The sequence below is a fragment of the Anoplophora glabripennis genome, unplaced genomic scaffold (genome assembly GCF_000390285.2).
Source record: "Anoplophora glabripennis isolate ALB-LARVAE unplaced genomic scaffold, Agla_2.0 scaffold687, whole genome shotgun sequence".
Taxonomy (NCBI): Eukaryota; Metazoa; Arthropoda; class Insecta; order Coleoptera; family Cerambycidae; genus Anoplophora; species Anoplophora glabripennis.
Genome location: NW_019416786.1, coordinates 76,821 through 102,598, shown reverse-complemented (window position 1 = coordinate 102,598; position 25,778 = coordinate 76,821). Strand labels below are relative to the sequence as shown.

Here is a 25,778-nt window from a genome sequence, read left to right as displayed (position 1 = left end):
TATAATTACAAATAATTAGACATTTAACACGATTAAAACTTAAAATACTTACCATTATTTGTATTCAAAATACAGTCTTTAGGTAGGTACTTAATCACTACCTAACAAACAGTGAGATTTAAGATTTCAAAGTGCACATTTGAAGAAGCTTCCAATACCGCATATATCACGCGGAAATTGATGGAGATATGAAAAATGTCATTGATAAAGGTTGTACTTAATCTGCAAAAAAGTTGACCTCTGTGTTACTGAGATACAGAGCTACCATAAATTCTTTTCTTTTTAAACACCTTGTGTGTTTTTATATATTTGGATAAAACATTTTTTTAATATTGTTGTGATATATTGTTGAGTTTACAACAATAAAGGTATAGCCAAAATAATATATTGCAGAAAAATTTCACTCAAATTTCACTCAAATTTACTCAATAATGTATCAAATTTCTGTCCACACCCGATTGAGTGAAATTTTCGCTCTATTAGTATTAGTACAAAAGTGGAACCATTGTATCAGAAATGAGTTTTACTCAAATCCGAGTTACTGCTAACTATCAATTAATTGAGCGACTTTTGGCGCTATTTTGAGTATATAAAACCAATTAGAGTTACTTTTTCTCTGATATGATTTAGATTTAACTATTATTGGATCATTTTTTTACTCAGACCTCAGACTTGGTGTTTAATTAACTAAATATTGAGTGCAAATCTTTCATAAATGGATAAATTAGGATATACAGTGTATGCATTTCGCGGGGGCCCCCTCCTGTCCTGGCTGAGACCCGTCGTCGGCTAAAGCCTGTTCGATCACTCTTTTCTGGAGCATCCCTATCAACTGTGGTCGAGATTACAGAAGCAATATATAAGTGGTGCCATCTTCACGACGTCAAACAAATTACACGAAATTAATATACATTTAAACTCACTCAATAACGAGGATATTTACTCCGATTTAGGTACAAATGCACTAAATCCGAGTTTATGTGAAGAATTTATTTGAGGGATACCTATATTTGAGTGAAAGTACTCAGTTTTAGTTTAAATATAATCGCAATTGAGTAAAATGATCAAAATGCCCAATATTGCCTGAAATTGTACTCAATAATTTCACTCAATGAATTCACTCCGTACCTTTATTGCTTTTACTCACACCGATTTTTTTACAGTAACTGTAATTGTAAGGTGTTAACATTTTCTGACATAACCGACACAAATAAGTTTGAGTCTGAGATAGTTCCATCTACCAAAGCGTACTGGACAGGATCTCAGATAACCGTTAGCCCAAATCGCGGCGTCTGTCTTATTCCTTCTAGCCGAAAGCGTTCTTCCTCAACCTTGCGCAGTCAGAAATGCAGACTTATTTCTGTCATTTGGCTATATTTCATTTGCTGTTAAATCTATGAATTTTACATCACTGCTATTATAAGAAAGTGTTCTGTCTGGCTATGTGAACAAAATTAGAAAATAGGTATATGTATCATACAGTACAACGATGAAGGCATAAAAAAAAATTACTATAGATTTATTGTCACAGCTTTTTTCATATTTTGATGCATAACAGAAACAATAGATACGCTCGTGATCGCTTCGTAAAAAAAATAATTTTCATATAATATCCGCACGCGCTTCATTTTTTGAGATACAAGATGATATAGTTTTATTGTTTTTTTATTTTTATTCTCATTTGTTTTGTGTTTTCTAGTAGATATATTGGTACTAATGGACGTATTCATTAGTAGGTTAAATCTCCAGAATTAAAACGATATTAGTACAGTTTACGTAAAATAGACCATATAAAAAAATGTGACCGTGCCTTAAGTCATATTTTATGAATATCATATAAACAGTGCAATATATAAAAAGCACTGGGCTTAAAAAAATTTATGAATAAAACTCTCGGAAGGTTAAAGGAGTTGTATTTCTAAAAAACTATCACTCTGTAGGTTATTTCGAAAGGTAATAGTATTTTCCGTGGTGTTCAATTCGAATCTGAATAGCTGATCTTAAGAACTGTGTAAGATAATTAAAACTTTATCACCCTGTATCTTAAAAATGTATCGTTTGGTTCTCATTTTTCCTTATGGAATCTGTCGGTAGAAAATTGTACCAACCTGTATGTATTTTGCAATGGGTAAAAAGGTTGTTAGTTTAGTTTAAACGAAATCATACAATAAAAGTACTTGGAAGTAAAGCCTACTATTACAAAAAATGCATTGTAATAGATATTTGTGGAATGTGGTCTTGTGTGTCAATTGTAATTTGTAATGCCTAGGTATTAAAAACACAGTAATTTCCACGAGATGATACATCAGAACATCAATTAAAATCATTTCCATCCAACATGTATGAATAAAATTATTGTGAGAGTAAGAAATTTTTATTTAATCAAATGAAGTACTTTAATGTAATCACATATCTTTCAAACTAATGGACAAGTTTCGATTTGAATTAAAATTGGCACTAAGACCAGCTACATTATAAATGCAAACATTTCCCTGTAAATAAAACCATCTAACACAGTAATATAGATTAATTTGAGGCATTTGAGAATGTTTCTTTCCAGGCTATATTTGCTAGTAGCATTCCAGAAATCATAGATCTAGTAGGTACTAGGTCCAAGTACTGTGGCGAGTACAAGAGAGAACACGGAAAGAGGTACTGTTTTTACCAGAAAAGTGAAATCAAAAGAAAATATGGTTACTTTGTTCATATCCCCAATTTGTTTTATTTATATTTAACCACTTTTTAATTATTTAACTTTATGTTGTGTAGTATACATGCAAGAATAATGTAAAACTTTCACAGAAAGAGAAAGATGAAATTTCATACAATTGAAGAAAATATTTATATTATTTTTGTATGCAATTCCATAATTATCCTGAAGAATTTACTTAGTTAAATTTAGTTTTATTTGACTAACTAAATATACCGTAACCATATTCTCTTAATCTTCATATTATAAGGAGTTATTATATTAATTTAGTCTCATCATAAGTGCTACACTTGTACAGCCGAAATTTAAAAGCATGTTTTACAAAATCGTTTGTAACCCAATAATTAATAATTAATTACACAGCCAGCCCCGCACACATTTGTTTTTTATAAATGAATACCACCAAGCCTGCCATTTAAAAAATAATAGCACTAACTTTGTTACATGTAGAATATGTAGACTGAAAATATTGAGTGTAGTGCACATAACTTTGCAAATTTGCATTCTGTATGAACAATGAGTATATAACTGTTTCTTTTTTCTTATCTCTTCTGCAAAATCTTGTTGAAAGTCAAAGAACATCCTCCCTTTCTCCTTAAAACTACAAAATAAGTGATACCAAAACCTTCCCGATGTACACAAACAACACATTGCGTTGAAAGTTATATTTGGCAAAAATACCGACTGCTGTTCATTCTGATGTTTATTTACATATATGTGAAAATAATAACTTACTTTTGAACAAAGTCAGATGAACTGCAAAGAGTATTTGTACCAAAACAACATACAGATACAAATAGAGACGTAAAGTATTTTACTGTTGAATAGTAGTGTTAGTTAAAAAGTAGTAGAGTAGTTTGTATTGGGGGTCCGAGGAGGAGCCTGATGGGGTTTGTGGGTTCTTGTTAGGCCGTTTTTGCCAGCTGGATTCCTGAGATTACTGAGCTAGCAGCCAATCGTCCCAAGTATGGCGGAAAGTACAACAAAGATGTGCGACGCAGGTATTAAACCCAGGCCAAAGCTCAATTTCCGTAATGAAAGGCATTGTTTTGAATTGTCTGAGTTGCTAACATTTACGTACTGAACATGGAACTTTCTAGCTGATTTTAAAATAGAAATAACCCTGGTCTCATCCCATGGTCACATTTCAAATGTTGAGCAATCTAGATATTTCTAAATAATGTCACTGATTGATACCTATGTATAACCACTCGGAATGACGCTATATTTATGAGTTATATTACTAAGTAGCACTTGCGTTATGATTTTTGCTACCCTGGGTAATTTAGACTAGGCATATTTAAATTGTTGTATAATTAGAGCAAAAGGCAATGGTAAAAATTCTTAAATTCTTAAATTATCGCACTGAGAAAACTGAATACCTGGTACGTATGGTATTAGTTCAATAATGTTTTGAATGCACATTTAGGAGATTGTAAAATGTAATTGATTCAAATTTCAAATCAATCTGACAAACGAAAAACAATAATACTTATGAATAATTTGTTGATTCACCACAGAGGACTTAATGCTTGTGATGAAATAATCACATCATGTTGGGTATCTCATCGCATGCTGCTTATAACTCTTAAAGTGCTGCCAAAGCCAGACGGGAAGACAATGTGTTTGCTTTTTGTTGTCCCACATAGATCTGGTCTTGGTGGCCATGGCAAGTGGCACTGTACTAGTTCACAGTCAGTCTCTTATGACCACAAAGATCTTTTCTATTGAACGGGTTCATATGGATACGTGACTGTAAAAATTACTATATATTCCTCTTCATCAGCACTTCATCATGAGGTACAGAATAACAGACAATTAATTACAAACATTATTAAGCATATTAATGAATAAATGAAGGGCAGCTTAACAGAGTAACACATGATTCAACTCAAATTGGCTTGAAATTTTAATCAATTACTCACTATAAATAGCCCTCTGAATATGTAAGTGAAACAGTATTAAAATAAAATCATAGTACTAGATTCTCCGTTTTCTGTATTCCTCGGTATATATTTTATGTCAGTTACCAATAGTATTTTTGATAACATAGGAAAGTTAGTATCTATATTTATTTTATTAAAATACCTTTGTACAAATATATTGTTTTATATTTATGTTACGTTCCTTTTCGTCATGCCTTTTGTTCAAATTCTACCCAACCTTTATGGAATGCCTAGTCTATTTTAATATTAGTCCAGAAATATTACCCTTACCCAAGTACTTTGAATAATACCCTTCCTTACTACTTTTCAACCATCAACCATCTTATGTACCCATGGGTAATATTTTTGTCACAACTATATGGCATATCACCTTTTTAGAGTTGATTCTTTTTGGCATGCTGCTAGCTGCCGAAAATTTATTAAATTGCATTCTGTATGCTTCTCCACTAATGTTCCTACTAAATTTGTCGTTTGTTTAGTTACTAGACTACACCCCTCCTCTGTGTGTATTCATAATTAATGTTACATTGACTACAAAGATACTTGATTGGATAGATATCACCAATTGATAAACATATTCTGTATAAATTTATAGAAAACAAATGTAAGTACCTAAGTAAAACCGGTTGATTTGGACAGAGCATACAGAATGGGACAATGGTAGAGATCCAAGCCATATCGCAGCTTAACACACGTTAATGTGGGTTTTACTGCGAATTTGATTTGGAGCACTACTATAATACGCATAGGTAGACTATAGCTGGCCCTGTAGTCTTAGTAGCACCTATAAAATGCCTGCACAGCCTGCTAGAGCCACGCACGGCGCGTCATCATCGAAAGAAAGTGCAGGATGACTGAATTCCCGTCCATATTACCATTAATTATAACGTTTACAAATTTTCACTAAGAAATAGTACTCATACAAATTGTCGACCTGTAAGGCTCCTCAATTGGACTAACTGTTGTAAAATAAATGTTTTTAGGTTTGTGACAACATCCCAACATCCCTCTTACCTTCCTTCTCACAATACCTCCCATTTTGTGCTTACAGCAAAATGACATTATATTAGGTCTGTTTTTTGTTTGAGGGTTCTGTCTTGCTAATAAAAATAGAGGACTAAAACATAATTTAAGTTAAAAATTTATCTGTAAAGTTAGTTTTTCATTATTATAATTTGTGCCCAAAACATTTCTATTTGGTATTGGTATAATTTTTCGAAGCAAGATAGAACCATCATTTTGCCTCTGTTCCATGCCTGTCAAAAATGATGCAAATGTATTATTTATTTGTCTGGCATCTCTAGGCGATATTCGCCAGTTGTATCCCCGAGATCATTGACTTAATCGGGACTAGACCAAAATATGGTGGCACACTGAAGAACGAGAGAGGCCGAAGGTGAGAACCCATAGTACTTTGTTTTTGCATTAAACCGGTTCAAATAGACAATATTAGAACTGGATAGCAATCATCAAACATGAGGTAGAATGTGGGGTAGGATAAACAATTGAGAACTCAAACACAAAGCTTGTGGTTGCTTAAAGACAAAGCTGAAAGCCAAGTCTCTCCGTTGACATTTTCAGAATTTGGGAAATTTAATTAAAAAATTACTGCTAACTAATAATATACATCGAAATTTCCTGCAGACCCTTAAATTGTATTATAGACGAAACATTTATGCACCATTAGCTTTTGTCAGTGTCGTTATCTCAATTAATTATTCTAACTTATTCCTCCTGAAGAACGATTTTTTCAAAGCTATTTGCTGTTCACCCTTTCCTGCACGCTTCTTCGTCTCTCCCCTCAATGTTTTCCCCCTTTAAATTTATCTATAAATGTTGTATCGATGTGTACCCTTGTTTTCCGTGTTTTTTTCCTGCGACATGTAGATGTGAGAAAATTCAGTAATCACTTATGTTACTACTGTCTCTTCCTGGACCTGTTTGGGGAATTTTGAACTTTTTAAAACTCTTTTCCCCAACCACGTTCAAGGACATGTATGTTAGCCAATGGTTTGCATGGGGATGGCATGCGTCTTCGAGCGCCACCAATATGTGCGTGGCCAGGCTGTGAATAGGCGCTCTCACGTTTGTAAATAATAGAAATAGCATAGTTTATTACAAGTTTTGTGATTTTTCTAGCCACTCAAGTTTCTGATAATTAGTTTACTGCTTACCACTATAACACGACAATATGAAAAAAATCGTTGTTAGTTCCTTTTAACACTTATATCCTGTTAGGTCACTAATTAAATGGAATTATTATTTACAGGACCTAACTATTTTTTTTTCTGTTGTCGTTAACATAGTCAATATTTTAAACATAATAATCCTGAAATTGCTGAACATACGGTGAATAAATACCACTGCAAAGGTAATCAAAGGTTCAAATCATTCTTGAATTCCAAAAAAATTAACTGTGTCAAAAGACCACATTGTATTAAAAATATTAACGAAAATCGAATAGACAATGCCTATAAACCTTTAAAGTCGATTTAAATAGAATAAAACACTTTTCTCTAAATTAAGAATTTGCAACATTTTTGATATACTACGCTTGTACATAAAAAAAATCACAGTAACATTTCCATTTCTTGGAAACTTTAATTTGCTTAGTTAAGGGAAATATGCACCAAACAGTCACATGCATCTTCAATATAGAGTTAAATACTTAATTTATCAGAAATTTCTTTAGCTCATTTTAGATTTTATACTAACATTAGCTGCATGAAACTTTTGAGTAGCTGTCCACTTGAAGTTGATTTTTGAATTAACAACTTATAGATTTTAGGTACTTTAGACAAAGTGATGATAGTAGCAATTACGTACACTTTACAAAATTATTTTATAACACGTTTGGACACTGATTTTGTAAAATGTATTTTTGGCTTGTGTACCATTTTCATTTCAATTAACCATGTTTTTCACTAGGCACATTGTGGTTTGTGGACATATAACATACGAGTCAGTTTCGCATTTTCTAAAGGACTTTCTTCACGAAGATAGAGAAGATGTGGATGTTGAAGTTGTGTTCTTGCACAGGTACATGTTTTAAATTATATATTCACAAAAAAAAATAGCCACTAATTAATACTTTTAGTCGTATTAATACCAATTTATGAAAATTTTAAATATAGTAGGTTTAACATTCTAGCAGGAATGATTCACTAACTGTATGAAAGGAACAGAAAAAAAATAAGTTCTATTACTAAAGCTATTGTGTTAATTTTGTTTGAATACTACAGATTTCAAGGAAAGGAAAAATGTTTTAAAAAATACAAGCTTCATCATTTTGTTCAACAGATGTGGAATATCAGGAATACCCTTCTCACTCTCATTTCTTCTGAATTATGCTACTTTTTACCATCTTTTGAAATTTGTTAATGTGTGATCGAATCTATTGAACTGTGCTTCTTTTGACATATAATTTTTAGAAAAGAACCAGATTTGGAGCTGGAAGGTCTACTAAAACGTCATTACACTACTGTGGAGTTTTTTCAGGGAACCATGATGAATGCAGTTGACCTTGAAAGAGTCAAGGTACCAAAGAGGATTTTTAAACATATGAATGGGAACATGAAACTTTGTTCAATCGCTTTGTTTATCTATGCCGCACATAAATTTTGTACTTTGCAAGATTTAGTATTTACTCGATAATATAAAGCAAAGTAATGTTTACCTTAGTAGATATTTTAGCTGCATTATATTTAAAACTACTTCTTAATTTTCAATTATTATCTTGCAAAGTTCTGCAGAGTAGTGAATATAGTCACGAGCCTTCTCAGCAGCATGGTTTATTACTGGTTGCCTAAAGGATCAATATATTTGTAGATTTAAGTTATTAGGGCCTTCTTAAACTTATGTCAGTGTTGTAATTCTGTGGTAAAACATTGCAATGTGCAGGAAACCGCCGGACCTTGAACTGGAAGGTCTCTTCAAGAGACATTTCACAACTGTAGAATTCTTCCAAGGTACCATTATGAACCCTATTGATCTGCAGAGGGTTAAGGTAAGTCAACGGGAAACACTTTTTTCAAGCCCACCGATTTGTACGTGAAAATATAACTAAATTTTCCTATTTGATTTACGACATACATCCTTGAGCATCCATTAAAATGCAATAATTATTTAAAATAAAGGAATCTCCTCTATGGTAGAAAAATATGAAAAACGTAAATAAATGTTCATAGCCAGAAAACCCAGTTCAGTCCTGCGTTGTTTCATTTTAAATTTATCTATATTTAGAACACAGATCGTGCACAAATCTATTTTAATTTTATTGTACAAATATCTGAAATTTTTATTATCAATAAATACAAAATCCATATATAAAACTCTTAAAATATTTAGTTATATTTTGACAAAAGTGTGTAGGGCAAATTGATTGTTATATTTCATGTTGTTTGTATTTTAAAACTATTTGTTTGTGAGGAGATATGTACATAAAAAAATGTTGAAATATTTTATCAGTATCATTTAATCGTTATTTATTATTATTTTTAATTTTATATTTGGTTTAATAAAACAATATAACATTATCATTTCAAGAAAAGTTTATATAAAAATTATAGGTAAAAGAAACTTTAATAGTAATATAAATTAATACAACAATATAAAAAATAATAATAAAGAAATTGAATAAGTGAATATCACAACAAATGTCTATTAGATAGTTCTAAAAATGATAGATATTTCTTTAAGAACATAAATATATTAAATGTTATATTTTTATAAAATGAAACAATTTTGTTGAAAATATCTCTCCTGAATATTGCATGGACTGTATATGAAACTACAGAGCCACGGGACCAGTAATTTTGTTTGGCAATTAAATTTCGGTAAAATTAAAAAAATAAGATCGAGATTACATTAAAACACAACATTCTATTTTACCGGCTGTAACTGGCGTATTTTTTCACGATATTCTGTCCAATCAATTAGCGATCGCATTATCTAGAGCGTAGACGTAACGGTTTGTCATTGTTCATTGTAAACGAACCATTAATATTGCTAATGCAAAGATTTAGGGATTTTTCGTTATTTGTTTGAAGCTTTAAGTCTCTTGTTTCAAGATTTTTTGACAAAAAAATGTTTTGAGCTATGATTATCGATTAATCAAATGAATTAACTCGTGGAAAAAATTAAAAAAAAATTCAGTTAATTTGGTTAATCAGCTTCAATTTGCTTTTTGAAAGGTCTCGGTACGATTATTATTGATTACCGAGATATTGATGGTTCTCTTTAAATAATCGATATCTCCGCAAGAAATTTTTGTGAAGTATATCTGAGGGCAGTTTTGAAAACGTGAATAAGTTCTCTACAAGGGCTTGTCACGGTTTTCGAAGAAAAAAATTTTTTCATCCTTGACATCAGTTTGAAAAAAGTGCAAAAAATGACTTTTTACAGTTTTTTAGAAATCTACCGCTAATTTACAAACATTTATATATATACAATAACGCTATATATTGACAAGTTAGTCCATCCAATCGTTTTTCTGTTCCAAATGATTAAAGTTTTGGGATGAATTGAAAGAACACTTTTATTGCTCCTAAACATTACGTTATCATTATCAAAATGAAAAAGAATTTTCTCACAATATTACAATAGATGTTATTTAAATTTAAAAGAAAAAAAAACTTCAAAAAATTTTAAAAAATTAAAAAAAAATTATTTCGTTATGGAAATGTTGCTGGACACTTTTGAGAAAACAATATCTTAATGTTTCTGACAAAAAAATTGAAGTTTACAAAAAGTTTTGATTAATTCTTTCTAGTAGAAAAAAAAGAGAAAAACGGTTACACTGAGTTGTAAAAATTTCTCTCGACATTAGTCTTTTCATCAATCTTTGTAAATTAACGGTAGATTTTCGGAAATACCGTAAAAAGTATTATTTTTCACTTATTTCAAATTAATGTTAAGGATGAAAAAAGATTTTTTTCTTCGAAAACTATGTTAGGTCCTTATAAAGAATTTATCCAAGTTTTCAAAATAGCCCTTGGATTTACTGTGTCATAACTTGTTACAGAGATATCCATGATTAAAAACAAAGGTATTATTTTTCATTCATCAATATCTCGGTAACTAATAGTCGTACGAGGACCTTCTAAAAAGCAAATTGAAGCTAATTAAACAAGCTAACTGACCTCTACATTGATTGAGTTCGACACAGTCCAAACAAAAAAAAAATGAAAATTTTTTTTCGATGTATTTTTTTTGATTCCTCGACAATCATAGCACAAAAAAATTATTTGTCAAAAGATCTTGTAACTAGAGACCTAAAGCGTCAAAATGTTTTTTTATCTCGACACGACCAATTGTGCCTAAAAAATATATTAAATATTTTTGCTCCTTAAATTTTTTCAGTAGTCTATATTAAATGATATTTCACTGAAACTAATAAAACACCATCTTAACCTTGTTGTTGAATTGTTAAAGAATAAATGCCTTTGTTTTCTAGAAATGTGTAATAGGCATTTTTCTTGTGACACACTGATTGTAATAAGAACTTTTTATTTCCATAAAAATTTATGAGTCAACCATGAATGACCGAATTAGATATAGTTTGATTTACCCATTCCATAAGACATACCTTTATTTTCATACACATACCCCTTATACACATTCTTTAATGGTTCAAACTGTTCAAACCTAGTAAGTAGAAATAGAAAGTTCTATACCACCAGGTAACAGGGCCAAACATTGGTAAGTTGGCTCTCCAATTTACTGGAATAGCAAAAGACATTCTTATAAATTTTTTGCGCTCACCAAATTTGTTTGCATGTTAGATAAGTTAGATTGGGTTACTGGATTAGCACTGTTTTAGATGCAGTTTTGCTACATGTATTGTGTTAGATTTTTTGAAATAAAGTTAGTGTGGAATGACTTGATTTTACATATGCATGATTAGACAGTTTAAATAAAAAATTATAGTGTATTAACTTCCAATTCTTTCCTCAATCTTATATCTTAGATGGCACTAGAAATAATTAACTGAAAAATAATTGAGATTTTCTATTCATGAATCTCCTGTTTTGTAGCCAACAGTACGAGCAAATGCATATATTTTAATAATTAACCACCAATGTTCTATTGGCACAATAGTGCCATTTCCCAAACAGTACAACAGAATGATAGAGTCCTCCAAATTGGGTTACTTTAGAACTAGAGTTGAAATTGAGTATTGTGCCACTAGCATTAAGACAATATCTTAATTTTTCAAATAAGTTTGCAGGAACTTTAGTAATTAAAATATGATGGTTATACAATAGCGAATTGGAAAAATTGGAAACTGATTTTTAGAATTATGTAGATAAATAGAATTTCTTTTGTAATTTAAATTTGTATACAATGTAAAAAGTACGTACGTTAAGTTTTTGAAAAATTTTCATAACTAATAAACAACATTTTAACAAATTCAAGTATTGCATGATTTTTTTGAATAATTTCGTCCTCCGTTCACTGTTACCTGTTTGTTTTTTATTACATATTTAAATGCAATTATTTGAATAATTACTACTCTTACTTTAACTGAAATTGTCAGAAACAGTTCCATACAGGGATTTTCAAAAACTTATGTTGATATACAGTGCGGCTATCTGCTCCAGCTAAGTTCAGAACCAGCCCATAAAGTAACTTTAAATTATTGTAATTCAAATAAATTTATTATAATTAAAATAGAAGTGACAGTTACATGGTAAATTTAAAAGACCTTTCAAACGAGAATACCATCCTCGTTATAAAGTTTTAATGTGATGGCACTACCAGCACCATCTTAAAAAAGGTGCATTAAAATGTAGTATTATGTCATTAGATTCAAATTTTGTCCAATCTTTCTCTCTGGTTCCGAATAACTGGAGGGGAGTGAATATTCAAAGCCGCACTGTATGGTAATGGAAATTAAAATTACATTTTATCTTGCAGTACTTTAATATATTTTGATGCAATTAGGTACACGAAGCAGATGCTTGCCTAGTCCTGGCAAATAAGTACTGCCAAGATCCAGACGCTGAAGATGCAGCCAACATCATGAGGGTCATCTCCATTAAAAATTATAGTGATGACATTAGAGTTATTATACAATTAATGCAGTATCATAACAAGGTAATTACAAATGCTTTATGTCTAATTACTCATTTTGAAAGGACCCCGCACTGACTTTATGAAAATGTGGGCTCGGTTAAATTAGTTGAAATTGTGATAAGTTGTTGGTTTTGTTTTACAGACCAAATGTCTCCACAGTTCTGATGATGATGGCTGCAAAGTAGTGTGAGTAGAATATTGCAATAGAAACAGTAACTTTTGTGAAGTGCTTATGGAAAAAGTTAATCGGATGACTTCGAAAAGTCGCTAATTAACATTTTTGACATGTACCAAATACCAAACTGCATTCATACATCTTCCAGTTCAATCTAGCATCAAGCAATACAATTAATTTTTTGATAAATATTTCACAAAAGTTACTGTTTTTATTGCATACTTTATTCATCATACTACTATACAGTCATCATCAGCAGAACTGACTCAGACTGAGAATAAGTAGGAAGGAATTGATTTTCGGACTGTGGCGACTTTTAGTCAGTAATACCAACAATAATAATTTCAGCCAATTTGAAACAGTGCGGGGTACTTTAATCATCTTTTGGTAATAGCCTATTTAGCTTTATGTGTCACGTTATCTATTTTAACTATTATTTACAATGCTTTCGCGGTCATCATTCGAGGTTTGTCATCTGTTTCCTGTTTAACGTTCGCTTAATTCCTAATTCCTTTAGTTTTCTCATTTCCTTACTACTTTTCTCTGTTGTCCATTTTTCAGTGTACGAAGTATACGAATACTTTTCTTCAAACCATCCTATTTACTACACGGGTGGCTTGGTGGCAAAGTCTCGTATACAGTTTATGTATGATAGCATGGTCTTGAGTTATAGAGATTTTATTTGCTCTGTTCTCATTATCGGGGACCACACCCATGCGGCAAATGTTGGGCGACCCAGGTCTCTGGTAGGCTGCCACAGCCACGTCCCCGAGTCTGCCTTAGGTCACCCATCCAAATTACAGCCTGCGTCCGTGATGCTTGCCTCGGCAGATCGAAATCCGCCGGCCAAGACACCCGGTTAGGCGGTCCCCTAGTGTACGAAGTATCTAATACTTCTAAATTGGATTCCTCCTTTCAGTCGTAATTTTTTTTCTTTTTGATTCACTGACTTTTCCAGTTTTTGAGTTGTTGTTAAGGCAGTTGATACACATTTTCCATCTCAGTCAATACGGACAGAATCATTATCGTTTTTTTTAATATAAATCGCATGATGCGTATTCATTTTTTTTTAATTTTTAGGCTTATCTACTAAACATTCCATCTTGGGACTGGAAACAAGGAGACGACGTCATTTGTTTGGCGGAGCTGAAATTAGGCTTTATAGCACAGTCTTGTCTAGCCCCCGGATTTTCTACGATGATGGCAAACCTGTTTGCCATGCGATCCTTCAAAACGGTAAGAATTTATTTGATATACTTGTTCATAAAAGGGAGAATGTTTGAAAGATTATCAACAGCAGAGAAATTAATAAACATACGTACTGCTAAAAGAGCTTGAAGGTTAAAAATGTAATTCTTTTGTGAAAATTATTGTTAATAATAAATGGTTCTAGTCTCCAGACATGCAGGTGTGGACCAATGACTATTTGCGCGGAACAGGAATGGAAATGTATACAGAAACTCTCAGCCCCTCATTTATAGGCATGCCATTTGCTCAGGCCACAGAGTAAGTCGGCTTGGGAAAATCGACCATTAACAGATGCACTTCTTTGTTTATGCAGAATCCCTTTTTACTCATCACAACTATTTTAATGTCATTCTATATCCATTATAAATATTGCAGTTTACCGAACTTAAAATACAAATTTTATTCAGTTAAAAAACATAATGAAGATAACTAGTTGCCATTGATTTAGGTTTACGTGAACTGCTAATATTTATCTGGCGAAAGTACTAATTTACTCTAACAACTAACTGTTGAGCCCTCTGTAACATGTTTTGTAAATACAGCAAAATACTAATAATAACAAATTTAATATTTAAATGACTAAGTATTCTTAAAGACTAATCCCTATGTATCTCAAGTCTGTACACCATGCTCTTTTACTAAAGAAAACACCTACGAAGATGCTAAGTGCCATTAATTTTATTGTTTTCTGCAAGCTTTTGTGTGACATCTGCTGTTGATGTTCCTGATCTAATAAGATATTTAAATCTGTATCTCCTTTATCCACTCTACATTTAAAAGCTATGTAACCATAATTTTGATCTGTAGATACAACTACTACCAAATTTGCAATACAATTGTTATATTAATAAAAAAAAAATTATATGTACAAGGTGATTTGACTTTAAATACTGAAACTGCAGGAATAGTTACATTACTAAAAACTAAGTAGAGTTTGCTCTATAACATTTTTCCTGCGGGACGCGGTATTCGAGATGCAGAGTATTAAAATTTACAAAAATAAAATATATTTTCTCGTCATACCTTCATAATGCGCTCATGGAATTGAACGAAATTTACTACAGTGTATTCGCTTAATTAGACCTTTTATTGAAAGTAATCGTGGCTTTAACCAGTGGCGTGCTACTGAAGGTGCGGCTCCATTTTCCCAAGAAAAAAATACGTCACTGACGAGTTTTTGTAGAAATGAATGAAAAATTCTCCTTAATGTTTTTTAATAGTAACAGTCATTTACGAGATATTAGAACTTGTTTTTACGTTTTATCGAATTTTTCTAATAATTTAAGCCTTTTATTTGTAGAAATATTTTTATTTATGGAAAAAATATCAGCCTAAGTAGCATATATGTAGGTCGAATAAGTAATTAATTAGCGAGTCCTACAACAATTGTTCAAAATGAAGTCCTTCGGCATCGATACACTTCTGACATCTTCTTATCCATGATTTTCCCTGAGAAGATTACAATCTTCCTCCATTCTTTGCTGCAACTCGTCTCATGTCCATTAGCCCAAGAAGGATTACAGCTTGAGGCATAAATAAACAAAGCTAGTTAAAATACTGAAAAAAGATCATCGTAAAGTTTACTATACTGTAAAAAATCAGAGTGAGTGAATGCAGTAAAGATACGGAGTGAATCCATTGAGTGAAATGATTGAGTACATTTTCACTCAATATTGAGGATTTTGATAATTTGACTCATTTGTGATAGTATTTTCATTCAAATAAAGGTACCCGTTAATTAAATTCTCCAGATAAACTCGTATTTAGTAAACTTGTACGTAAATTGGAACAAATGGCGTCATTAATGAGTGACCTCGCCCCTTTCTATGGTTGTCGTGCATTGTCTTTGTCTAATCCCATCATCCCCATTAGGTCATCTAATGACGTGGTGTATGACGTGTAGTGCTTGCGTTTATCCGGTTATTTTGGTGACAATTGTGTTTAAATGCAGTGGTTTGATTACAATAATTAAAAACAATAATATATTTAGTATCGATTAATATTAGGTTAAATAAACGGATAGTTAGATTATTACCTGTACTTACTTACGTATCGGTAAAGTACAATATACGTTATAGCTATCTATTCGTCCGATCAGTTAACCAATTATTTTATTTGATACATAATTACAAATATGATGTAGTGGTCTTTTTCGATTTAAAAAGAGCTTTTGAAACGCTTGATCGTACTATTTAAATAAAATAACGTTATGGTGTTGGAGGTAAAGTACTGCAATGGTTGGAAGATTACTTAACTAATAGGATGCAAAGAGTACGAATTGGTGAATATATCTCAGATAATATTGTCAACAACTTTGGTGTACCACAAGAGAGTGTTTTGGGGCCACTTTTATTCCTAATTTATATTAATGATATGGCTTTATATATTAATTGTTATGATACTTCCAATATCTTAGTCAAGTCAATAGATTAAAACTTAATATTGATAAAACTGTGGCTATTTTATTTACAACTAAGTATGAATTTAGTAAAATAAATGTTAATAACATAGATTTAAATATCGATAGTGAAAAAATTGCCATTGTTACCGAAGTTAAATACCTTGGCTTCGTACTTGATATTATGCTTTCATTTAAAAGTCATGTCAAATATATTCATAATGAAATATATAAATATATATTCGACCACATTTTGAATATTGTGGGTCATTAATGTACTTGTTTAATTTAAATCAACTAGCTCAATAACAAAAATTACAAAATAAATGTATGAGAATCATACTGGAATGTAACAAATATGCACCCATCAGTTTTATACTTTTTGCACTTCGATGGATGTCTGTTAAACATAGAATATTTTATTCTACGATGATATTTATTTACAAACTACTACATAATTTATTACCATGCTATTTCGAGCCATATATGAGTTCAATTATGACACTCATCCACATTTTACCAGAAGCGCAAATTTTGAACGTATCGAAAGAGTTAATTATAGTCAAACAAAAAATTCTTTATTATATAAGGGTATGGATGATTTTAATAAATTACCAGTTATTATTAAGGAGTCACTTTCCTTAAATGTGTTTAAGAAAAATATTTGTTATTAACACTTAATTAATTGCTCTGTCCTTATTTTCGACTAAATTCACTTATATTTGTAATATTAGGATGTTCCTATTTCTGAATAAAATTATTATTATTTTTAATCAAGACCTAAAATATTGTCTCTAAAACAGACCTGTGTAGAAACTTGTGTGGCAGCTTAGTAGTTTATAATTTTAATACAATGATATTTAAATTAAAATTTAAAGAGAATACAAACCAAGTTTGAGTAAAAAATTACTCAATAATAGTTAAATTCATAGAAACAGTCAACTCTTAATTGGATTTACATACTCAGAATAGAGTCAAAAGTCACTCACTTGATAGTTAGCAGAAACTCGGGTTTGAGTAAAATTCACTCACTTATGTTGCAATAGTTTCACTCATAAAATTTTAGTTGTACTTATATTAATAGAGTAAATATTTCACTGAATCATGTGTGGACAGAACTTGAGTGAAATTGAGTGAATATTTTTTACGGTGTAACTGATAACGCAGACAAAATAATCAATTTTTGCATATGGATTTTAATTTACGCATTATGGTCAGAAAATAAATTACCTCCTAAACTGCTGCTACTATTAAAAATGCCAAGAAACATTTTTCATTGATTTAACGTAGTATTACCTGAATTTAACATTATTTCTACAAAAAAACCGACAGTGATGAATTTTTTTCTTGGGAAAATGGGGCGGCACCTTCAGTAGCACGACAATAAAATGCCTAATTAAGTGCAGTAAATTTCATTCAATTCCATAAGCGCATTATGAAGATATAACAGAAAATATTATTTCTTTTGTACACCCTGTATCTCGAATACCACGTCCCCCCAGAAAAAAAGTTAAAGAGCAAACTCTAGCTATTTTTTGGCAATTAATCTATCCCTGCAGTTTCTCTATTTAAAGTGAAATCACACTGTATATGTACATTAATGTATATATTAATTAAAATTTTTTTATTGCAAATCCATACAAGGTACGACATAAGAATCTCAAAATCATAAAATAAAAACAATTTGCTATTCAATGATTTTATGTCGTTCTTCTACAAAACCATGTTCTGCTGTTTCAAAAACACACGACGAATTTAATTTTTTTTATAGTGTCTAACTTAATACAATCCGACACTTCACAAATCAAAACATTTTTGCACTCTATGGATTTGCATAATTTGCCTTTATGTGATTTTTTTATATAAAACATTTTAAAATGACTACTTAAACGATTGTATTGCAACTCTCTTCCAGGGCCAGAACCGGCGTTTTTAAAACAATGGTAGTAAAACCATAAGGCTAACTCCCTCCTCCTCCCCCTTATCACAGTGTACCCTTAACTGCCAGAAAACATCTAAAAGAGTGGTTGTGTCCTTGCCGTTTTGAGTTCAGTGGCAGTGTATTGTCGTTTTCAGTCCCCCGATACTCAAGTCTGGCAAAACGATTATCTGCAAGGCACAGGATGCGAGATGTACACTGAGACTCTGTCCCCCTCGTTCACGGGCATGTCTTTCACCCAGGCCAGCGAGTAAGCTCTTTTAAAACACAATGCTACACATCTAATACAGAAATTATACAAACAATGAATTTTAAATTTGGATCCCATCCATGTTGCTCCTTTTTGCCCCGACTACCAAATTTATCCATCCGTTTCTGAACTGATCTCTTTAATTCTCATTTAGCGAACTTAAATTATATTGCTATCATAGTTTTCTTTAAAAGTTTATTCTCTTTTATTCTACTCATGATTTATCCAAAATATTCTTGAATACAGATATTATGATTAGCAACTGATATACTTATAGACATATTTTTACTTTGCATAGTTGCGAATTACAAAGCGTTATTCACATTATTATTATTCACATAATATTATTTCTACTTACCTTTTACTACGTTAATATTTACATAGTCCTACTTTCCAACAGATTCACAACTTTGCACTGTTAATTCAAAAGGTAAAGCAAATCTCGTTGATGAAAAAATTCCATTTAAAGTTATACAATGGGTCTTCCACTAAGACATTTCATTTTAAATTTCACAAAATTTTTTGCTTGCAACGTTTAAAAGTAATAAAATTATGGTGAAAATTTTGAGGAGACAGTTCGAAAAATTCATACCAGGTTTGGTCGCAGAAATGCGCGTTTTCATACAGCAATTGTGAGTGTAGTGGCTAAATTTGAATGAACACAGCGGCTTACTGATGTTCAGAACCCAACTCGTGCTGGATCAGTCAGATCAAACGAAAACATTGCTGTTTTATCTGCAAGTGTCACGGAATATCCTGGTCTGTCTATTGCAACCGTGCACAGCAATGTGGCATTTCACAAACTAGCATGCGCCACATTTTGCACAAAGATAGTCGTACATTCGCTGATAGAATGTTAGAAATGCAAGAGCTTAAGGCTGATTAGAGAAAATTATTTTTAGCGATGAAACCCATTTCCGCTTACAAGGTTACGTCAATAAGCGAAATTGTAACATCTGGGGATCCAAACACCCAAGAGTGATTGGCAGATAACCTCTTCATCCGCAACGAATTACTGTTTTGTGGGGATTCTGGAGTCGCGCGTCGTATTTCTTCAAGAACGAAACCGGTGTTCCTCTACAGTCAATGGATTGCAGTACCGAAATATGCTGTCAGACTTTCTGGGCTTACGATTGAGGAACTGAATCTGAAAATCGTTTATTTTTAGCAGAATCTCCTGGAGTGTCATTTTACGTCACCGAAACTACAATTGGCCGCCTAGATCATGTGATTTGATACCTCTGGATTTCACGATTGAAGCGCTCAAACACAGTATTCGAACTATTATTGACGAAATAGATCCGCAATTATCCGAAAAAGTTATTCAAAATTTTCTAAAAAGAATTAAGAGCTTCATCAGAAGCAAAGGCGGCCATTTGGAAGAAATCTTCTGTCTTTAATCGCATAGTCTGTACTTTGTGTAGGATTTTAAAAATATCGCTATTAAAATTAAGAATTGCTTGCTTTCTTATACATTTAAAATTAAACCTTTTAATGGAAGATTGGTAATGTACATATTATATAAAAATAAAAACAATTAGACTTATTGATAGACAATTAATATTTTAATACGTTACCAGCTCGTAGCCATTAGGAAACCACTAGAATAATATACTCTTAATGACTCATTTTATTTATAGCAGTTATGGAATGTTTAGAACAAAATATATGTAGTAACATAGCAACTTAACCATATTTTTAAATTTGACAGCACTTCAAATTTCTAATTTACACCGTGATTAATACAGGCAATTTTCGTCTATATTGAATATTGAAATTTAGTTTTAAGGAGAACAGAAAAGATTATAGTAATATTACGAAATAAATATACTCTTTTTTTTCTGAAAAGCAGTATATTCAAAGGCACTTTGACTTTACTGAAGATGATTTTATTATCAACAGTTGATTATTAGAAAAATCTGCTTTATTTAAACTTTCAATCCGCTCATTTCGTAAGCAACTATTATAGTTCTTTAGTTTATATTTCTTTTGTCTATATCATCAAAATGTTTCATTATTTTAGTGATGTAAGTCTATTCATAACTAAAACTGTGTTAAATATGATTGAACATACAAAATTCAAAAGATACTGGCATAAGTGTCACGGTAAGCACGACTCAGCGCTACTAAGGAAATAGTTTGCAACTAACGGTTCTATCGTATTGAATAATTTTATTAAGTCTTAGAATTTACTAAAATTGATTATTAATAAGGTTGAGTGCATTTTTCTGAAAATCATTAAAGTTTTTCTGATATGTCCTTTTGTCTTAAATACTGTATTATTCTGAAACACAATAATTGACTACGAGTAAAATAGCATTGTCATCAAGAAACTACCTTATAATTAATAGTAGACATGGTCTTTTAACAATACTTTGTAAAGCTGTCAAACTGACAAATTTTCCAGTAGTTAGGTACTACTTTTAACACTAACATATGTATTTAATGCTATATAAACTATAACACAAGTGTTATATTCAGTTTCGTCCGAAATTAACATAGTAATATTTCCGGCTGTAATAAAGGTATAAAAAGAGCTTGTCTTATTGAATTTTAGCGGAAATAACTCTGTTTTTAAGAAATTTGCCGATTTGAATTAACATGGCAGAATTATATTTCCTTATTTCAATTTATATAGGTCTCTGACTTGAAAAGGAACACAGTACTGAAAAGGATCCTAAAACAAATCTCTATTATAGCATATTTAGTAAATAACATATGGATCAGATTCATAAACTAAAACACATTATAAAAGCGAATTAATTTCACTTATATTCACAATTTCGCCAAACAACGGTCATAGCTACACGATAATCATGAATGATTAACGATGTTTAATATTCGTATTTATTCGTCACAAATATAAAATATTCAATATTCGTAAGGTCTCCATAAATATTGACCGCAGTATGCAAAATTTTTAGAGATTACTGATTAACATTTCAACTAATTATATTGTGGGAAACAACTACTCTGCAGACTACAGCCCTGTCTAGCATTGAATTGCACCCACAGTAACAAAACAGCTAAAATCATTCATCAGCAGAATCACCAAACATAAACCGATTTCAAACTAATAGTAACCATCATATGACATAGGTGGATGAATTCAGTGCTGAATGGGGTTGTAGTTCGCAGAGTAGTTGTTTCACACAATCTTAGTTAAAAATTTCATGGTACCCACAATTTATTAGGTTGCTCTCTGCCAGTAAATGTTTTGTTTTAGTAGGCATTAAGTAATAACGAGAATTAAGATATGAAATATTATGTGAGTTATATCTCATCACACTGAATAATATAATCACTAATCAGTATCCGATTACCTATTCTCAAATTCTGGTTATACATATTAAAATAAAATCCATATAGGTACTACAAAAAATATTCTTGAAGGTCGAATGACGTATTAAGCAATTTTAGCATTAAAAAGAGAATAAAATTAAAATGTCAGATAGGTTTAAGTTTTGACTAATTAATAACAAACAGTTAAAGTTAAAAATATTTTTGAGTTTTCGCGCTATCAACGAAATTCTCATCTTGGCTACATATAATTTAAGTAATTTTATTTCCTTATCAAAATCAGATCAGTGTTATCCCATATCACAGAACTTCGTCCTTACCCATATCCATTAAAGAGCAAACAGGAAAATATTTCCTCACAGGTTTCCCAACTTCGGGTTTAAAGAAAATATATTGGTTGCAACAAACAGAGACAAAAAATTACACTACACATTGCAACATTAATATATTATTTAATAAAAAAAAGTAGATTGATGTATTTTCTAATTACCCCATAGATTAGTAAATGATCTTTCAATGTCTGCAAATTGCTGATTTTTGTTGGGGGATGGAGTTTTAAACGTAGTAGTAATGCAGAAGCTAGTTCGATAGCCATTTAGCCCTGCTTGCGTAATACCTGTTTTCTTTGTTGCTTTGTTAATATTTATAAAGGCTTTTGCATGAACAGGTATATAGATTTTTATTTAACATCTTATATACAATTTTCTGAATTAGTTAGGAAACTTCACAAAAACGTGACATTCGTTTAACATTGGATTTTAAATTAGCATAATATTTCTGTAAATTTAGTTTCTTATTCAGACACCTTGATTAATACGAGTTTAATATTTGCGTTTGAAAACATAAGCGTGTTTGTATAATAATAAATCTCTTATGAAGCACACTTGAATAATCAATAGTTAATCGATTGTTAAGCCAGTGTTAAACGTTAGTCAATGTTCTTGAAACCGATTATAATTAAACTACTCTTTTTGTGACACCCATAATATCTTGTCCAAGGTCATTAAACATCGCGGTAGTACCCTATTTAAGCACTTTTCCACGATGGATGCAAGACTTGGCCAATTGAGTTTACGTAGTTGAAGTCAAATCAATGCAGAACAATGAGAGTTTGATTTATATGTATCTCACGCCATGGGAAGGTGCTTACATTTTGTTGTGTGAGGGAAAAATGTCAAAATGCTTATATTAATAGGATAAAGTAATGTTCTGTAACATTTTGGAATGGTCAAAATCAAAAATGACCTTAAACCAAAAATTAAGTCTCAATGTAAAGTAAGAATCTAAATTTTATTTTTCATCTATTGTGGATTTTCAGAATTGAATTCTTCTTCAATAATACTCCAAAGGGTATGGATAGTTATTCAGTGTCAACTCTCCTACTGAAACATATGTTAAATAAATTCAGAGCTATATAGAACATCAAAAAATAAAGAATTCCTCTGAACATTGAAGATTACTTTTTTAAATAAAATGTTAGCCATATCTTCCCAAAAAAAAATGTAATACATTAAAATTTGGTACAGATAAGTTTTTGATGGTAAATACGTCAGTGTTGTTAGTTGCTAATCACGACCTTTACCTCTGACATTTTATCACATAGCTTTTTTGAGATTATTTATAGTTTGTGTATATTATGCATACAATTTTAATTTTGCAAAAAAATGATACTCTTGTTGAAATCCCTAGAAATGCACCACTGTTAAAAAACTTGTTTGAATATTCCTAAGTCAAACAACTATTTTTTAGTATACAAAGTTTCCAAAAACGAATATGCAATAAACGAATATGCAGTACCTCAAATATAACTTGTTTGGATGAAAATAATTTTATTTAGATCAAGTTAGTTTGTACAATTTTGCTTTCTAAAAAAATTGTTTCATTTGTTTTTAATTACAGTTTAAGTAACCAGTACCTTCTAAGTTGACTTTATAAGAAAGTAAAACTTTATAAAGGTAATTCAAATCGGTTTATTTTCGTCCAAAAAAGTTACTCCTGAAGTATGACCTATTCATTTCCGAATACTTTGTATATTGAAAGTAGAAACTGGTTTACTATGGATGCATTGTGTTTTTCTCGAAAATGTTGCATTTTCAGCAACAAGAGCACTTTTTACGTAAAATTAAATTATTCGCTTTAAAAAAATATGACCTCAGAAATGCTATGTCAACAAATATCACTGGGAAAGGGCGTAGATAACGACTTCTAACGGATGGTCAATAACTTAAAATGCTCTCAAACCGACTGTCATTACAATACACTGTTTTTCGAAAAGAAATATAACTATAATTTGGCTACGGAGATTCATATTTGACCATCTCAGGAGCAAACAAGGATAAGAAAAATCTTTTTTTTGTCCCATCAGCCTCTGAATTAGTTACCTTTTATCAAAACATGCTAGACAGGGGATATTATACAATAATTCATTAAGAAATTACAAGTAATGAGCTGGAAATATGTATACAAGAGAATTTCCCATACAACAGCAACTTATTTGAGGCAAACTGTCCAGTATTTTTTTAAATTTTATCACCCTGTAAGTTCATATGAGGAGCCTATTGATTTTTAAAAATTCTATCACGAACTCCCGGATCCTACGATAAATCTGCCTCACCGTGTATTTCTAATAACAATGCGAGACAGTATTTCTATAGAAACTTTTCGGTTGCAAGAGTAAAGCAATAATGTGCCAATCTATACATTAAATTTTGGAAGAGTTTGAATATAAGTATATCTTCTTTCCATTATTGACGATTATTTCTGCCCGCATTTAAACAAACAGACGCATTAGAAAAAATTGTCATCAGTATTTCCATAAATATGTATTTACAGAACGAGTATAACTATCTCATATATCAGTTGTCATGTTCTAATGTTCGCCATGGAAGGGGAAATATTGACGCTTCCAAAATGTTTTTTACATTACTTTATACATTCTTATAGTTTATTTTCATTCCCCACTCTTTAAAACCTTACAAGACCCTGTACATTTTCTATAAAGAAAAGTTCAACTAATTTTGATAGGTGCTTAAACCTTTCACATAAAGTATGCAGATTTTTTATTGCATTAACTAATATTATAAATATTTAATATAATTTATTTTTAGTGAATATATTAAAAATATATATATATTATGCAAACATAACACTTGACATGTTATAACTAAGTATAACTCTAATTTATTTTTCTGTATCCACACTGTATAGCAAAAAAAGCAAATAATACTTCTAATATCATTAATCTCATTTGAACATGGCCTATTTTAACAACAAAATTCTTATTTCTTGAATTAGTTTGATCTTACTTGAAAAACTGAAAGAGATTGCTAGCCTAATAAAGAAAATTTCTAAAGTTAGATAAGTTTTAAATGCATATAAATTTAAAATAATTATACAGGGTGTTTTTTATGTTGCAGTTTGCCTTTTAATACAACATATAACTCAATAAAATAAGCAACATTTCCAAGGAACATTTTTTTCTAAATTTCAAAGTTAAAGATAATCAAAAACTAACCTTGTAATTTAGATAAATCCGGATCTGTCTAAATATACTCAAAATTGTCAACAATAGATTCGTTCTCTCAAGTTGTCTACGTTTTCCTCGAATTACTTCCACGACATCTACGCATTGGCGTAATTCTTCCACTACCTTGACTTCATTCTTATACATCAAACTTTTCATATACCAGGTTTGATCAAAAATAGCAAACTGTGCGTTTGCTATTTTGCCTTTATC

General features: G+C 31.0%; 1 protein-coding gene across 11 annotated transcripts in view; it reads left to right on the top strand.

The window, feature by feature from the left end:
• LOC108912913 (calcium-activated potassium channel slowpoke) overlaps nt 1–25,778 on the top strand; it is a 200,782-nt gene that overhangs the window by 130,571 nt on the left and 44,433 nt on the right. For 9 of the 11 annotated variants that reach the window (XM_023455449.1, XM_023455448.1, XM_018718333.2 and 6 more), the window contains exons 7-12: nt 2,561–2,652; nt 7,585–7,695; nt 8,557–8,662; nt 12,601–12,753; nt 13,988–14,143; nt 14,301–14,413. In XM_023455449.1, coding sequence (XP_023311217.1) covers nt 2,561–2,652; nt 7,585–7,695; nt 8,557–8,662; nt 12,601–12,753; nt 13,988–14,143; nt 14,301–14,413 — 731 coding nt within the window. Of the gene's footprint in view, nt 1–2,560; nt 2,653–5,960; nt 6,053–7,584; nt 7,696–8,556; nt 8,663–12,600; nt 12,754–13,987; nt 14,144–14,300; nt 14,414–25,778 lie in introns of all 11 variants that reach the window. The other 2 variants (XM_018718340.2, XM_018718326.2) reach the window with 1 other exon arrangement.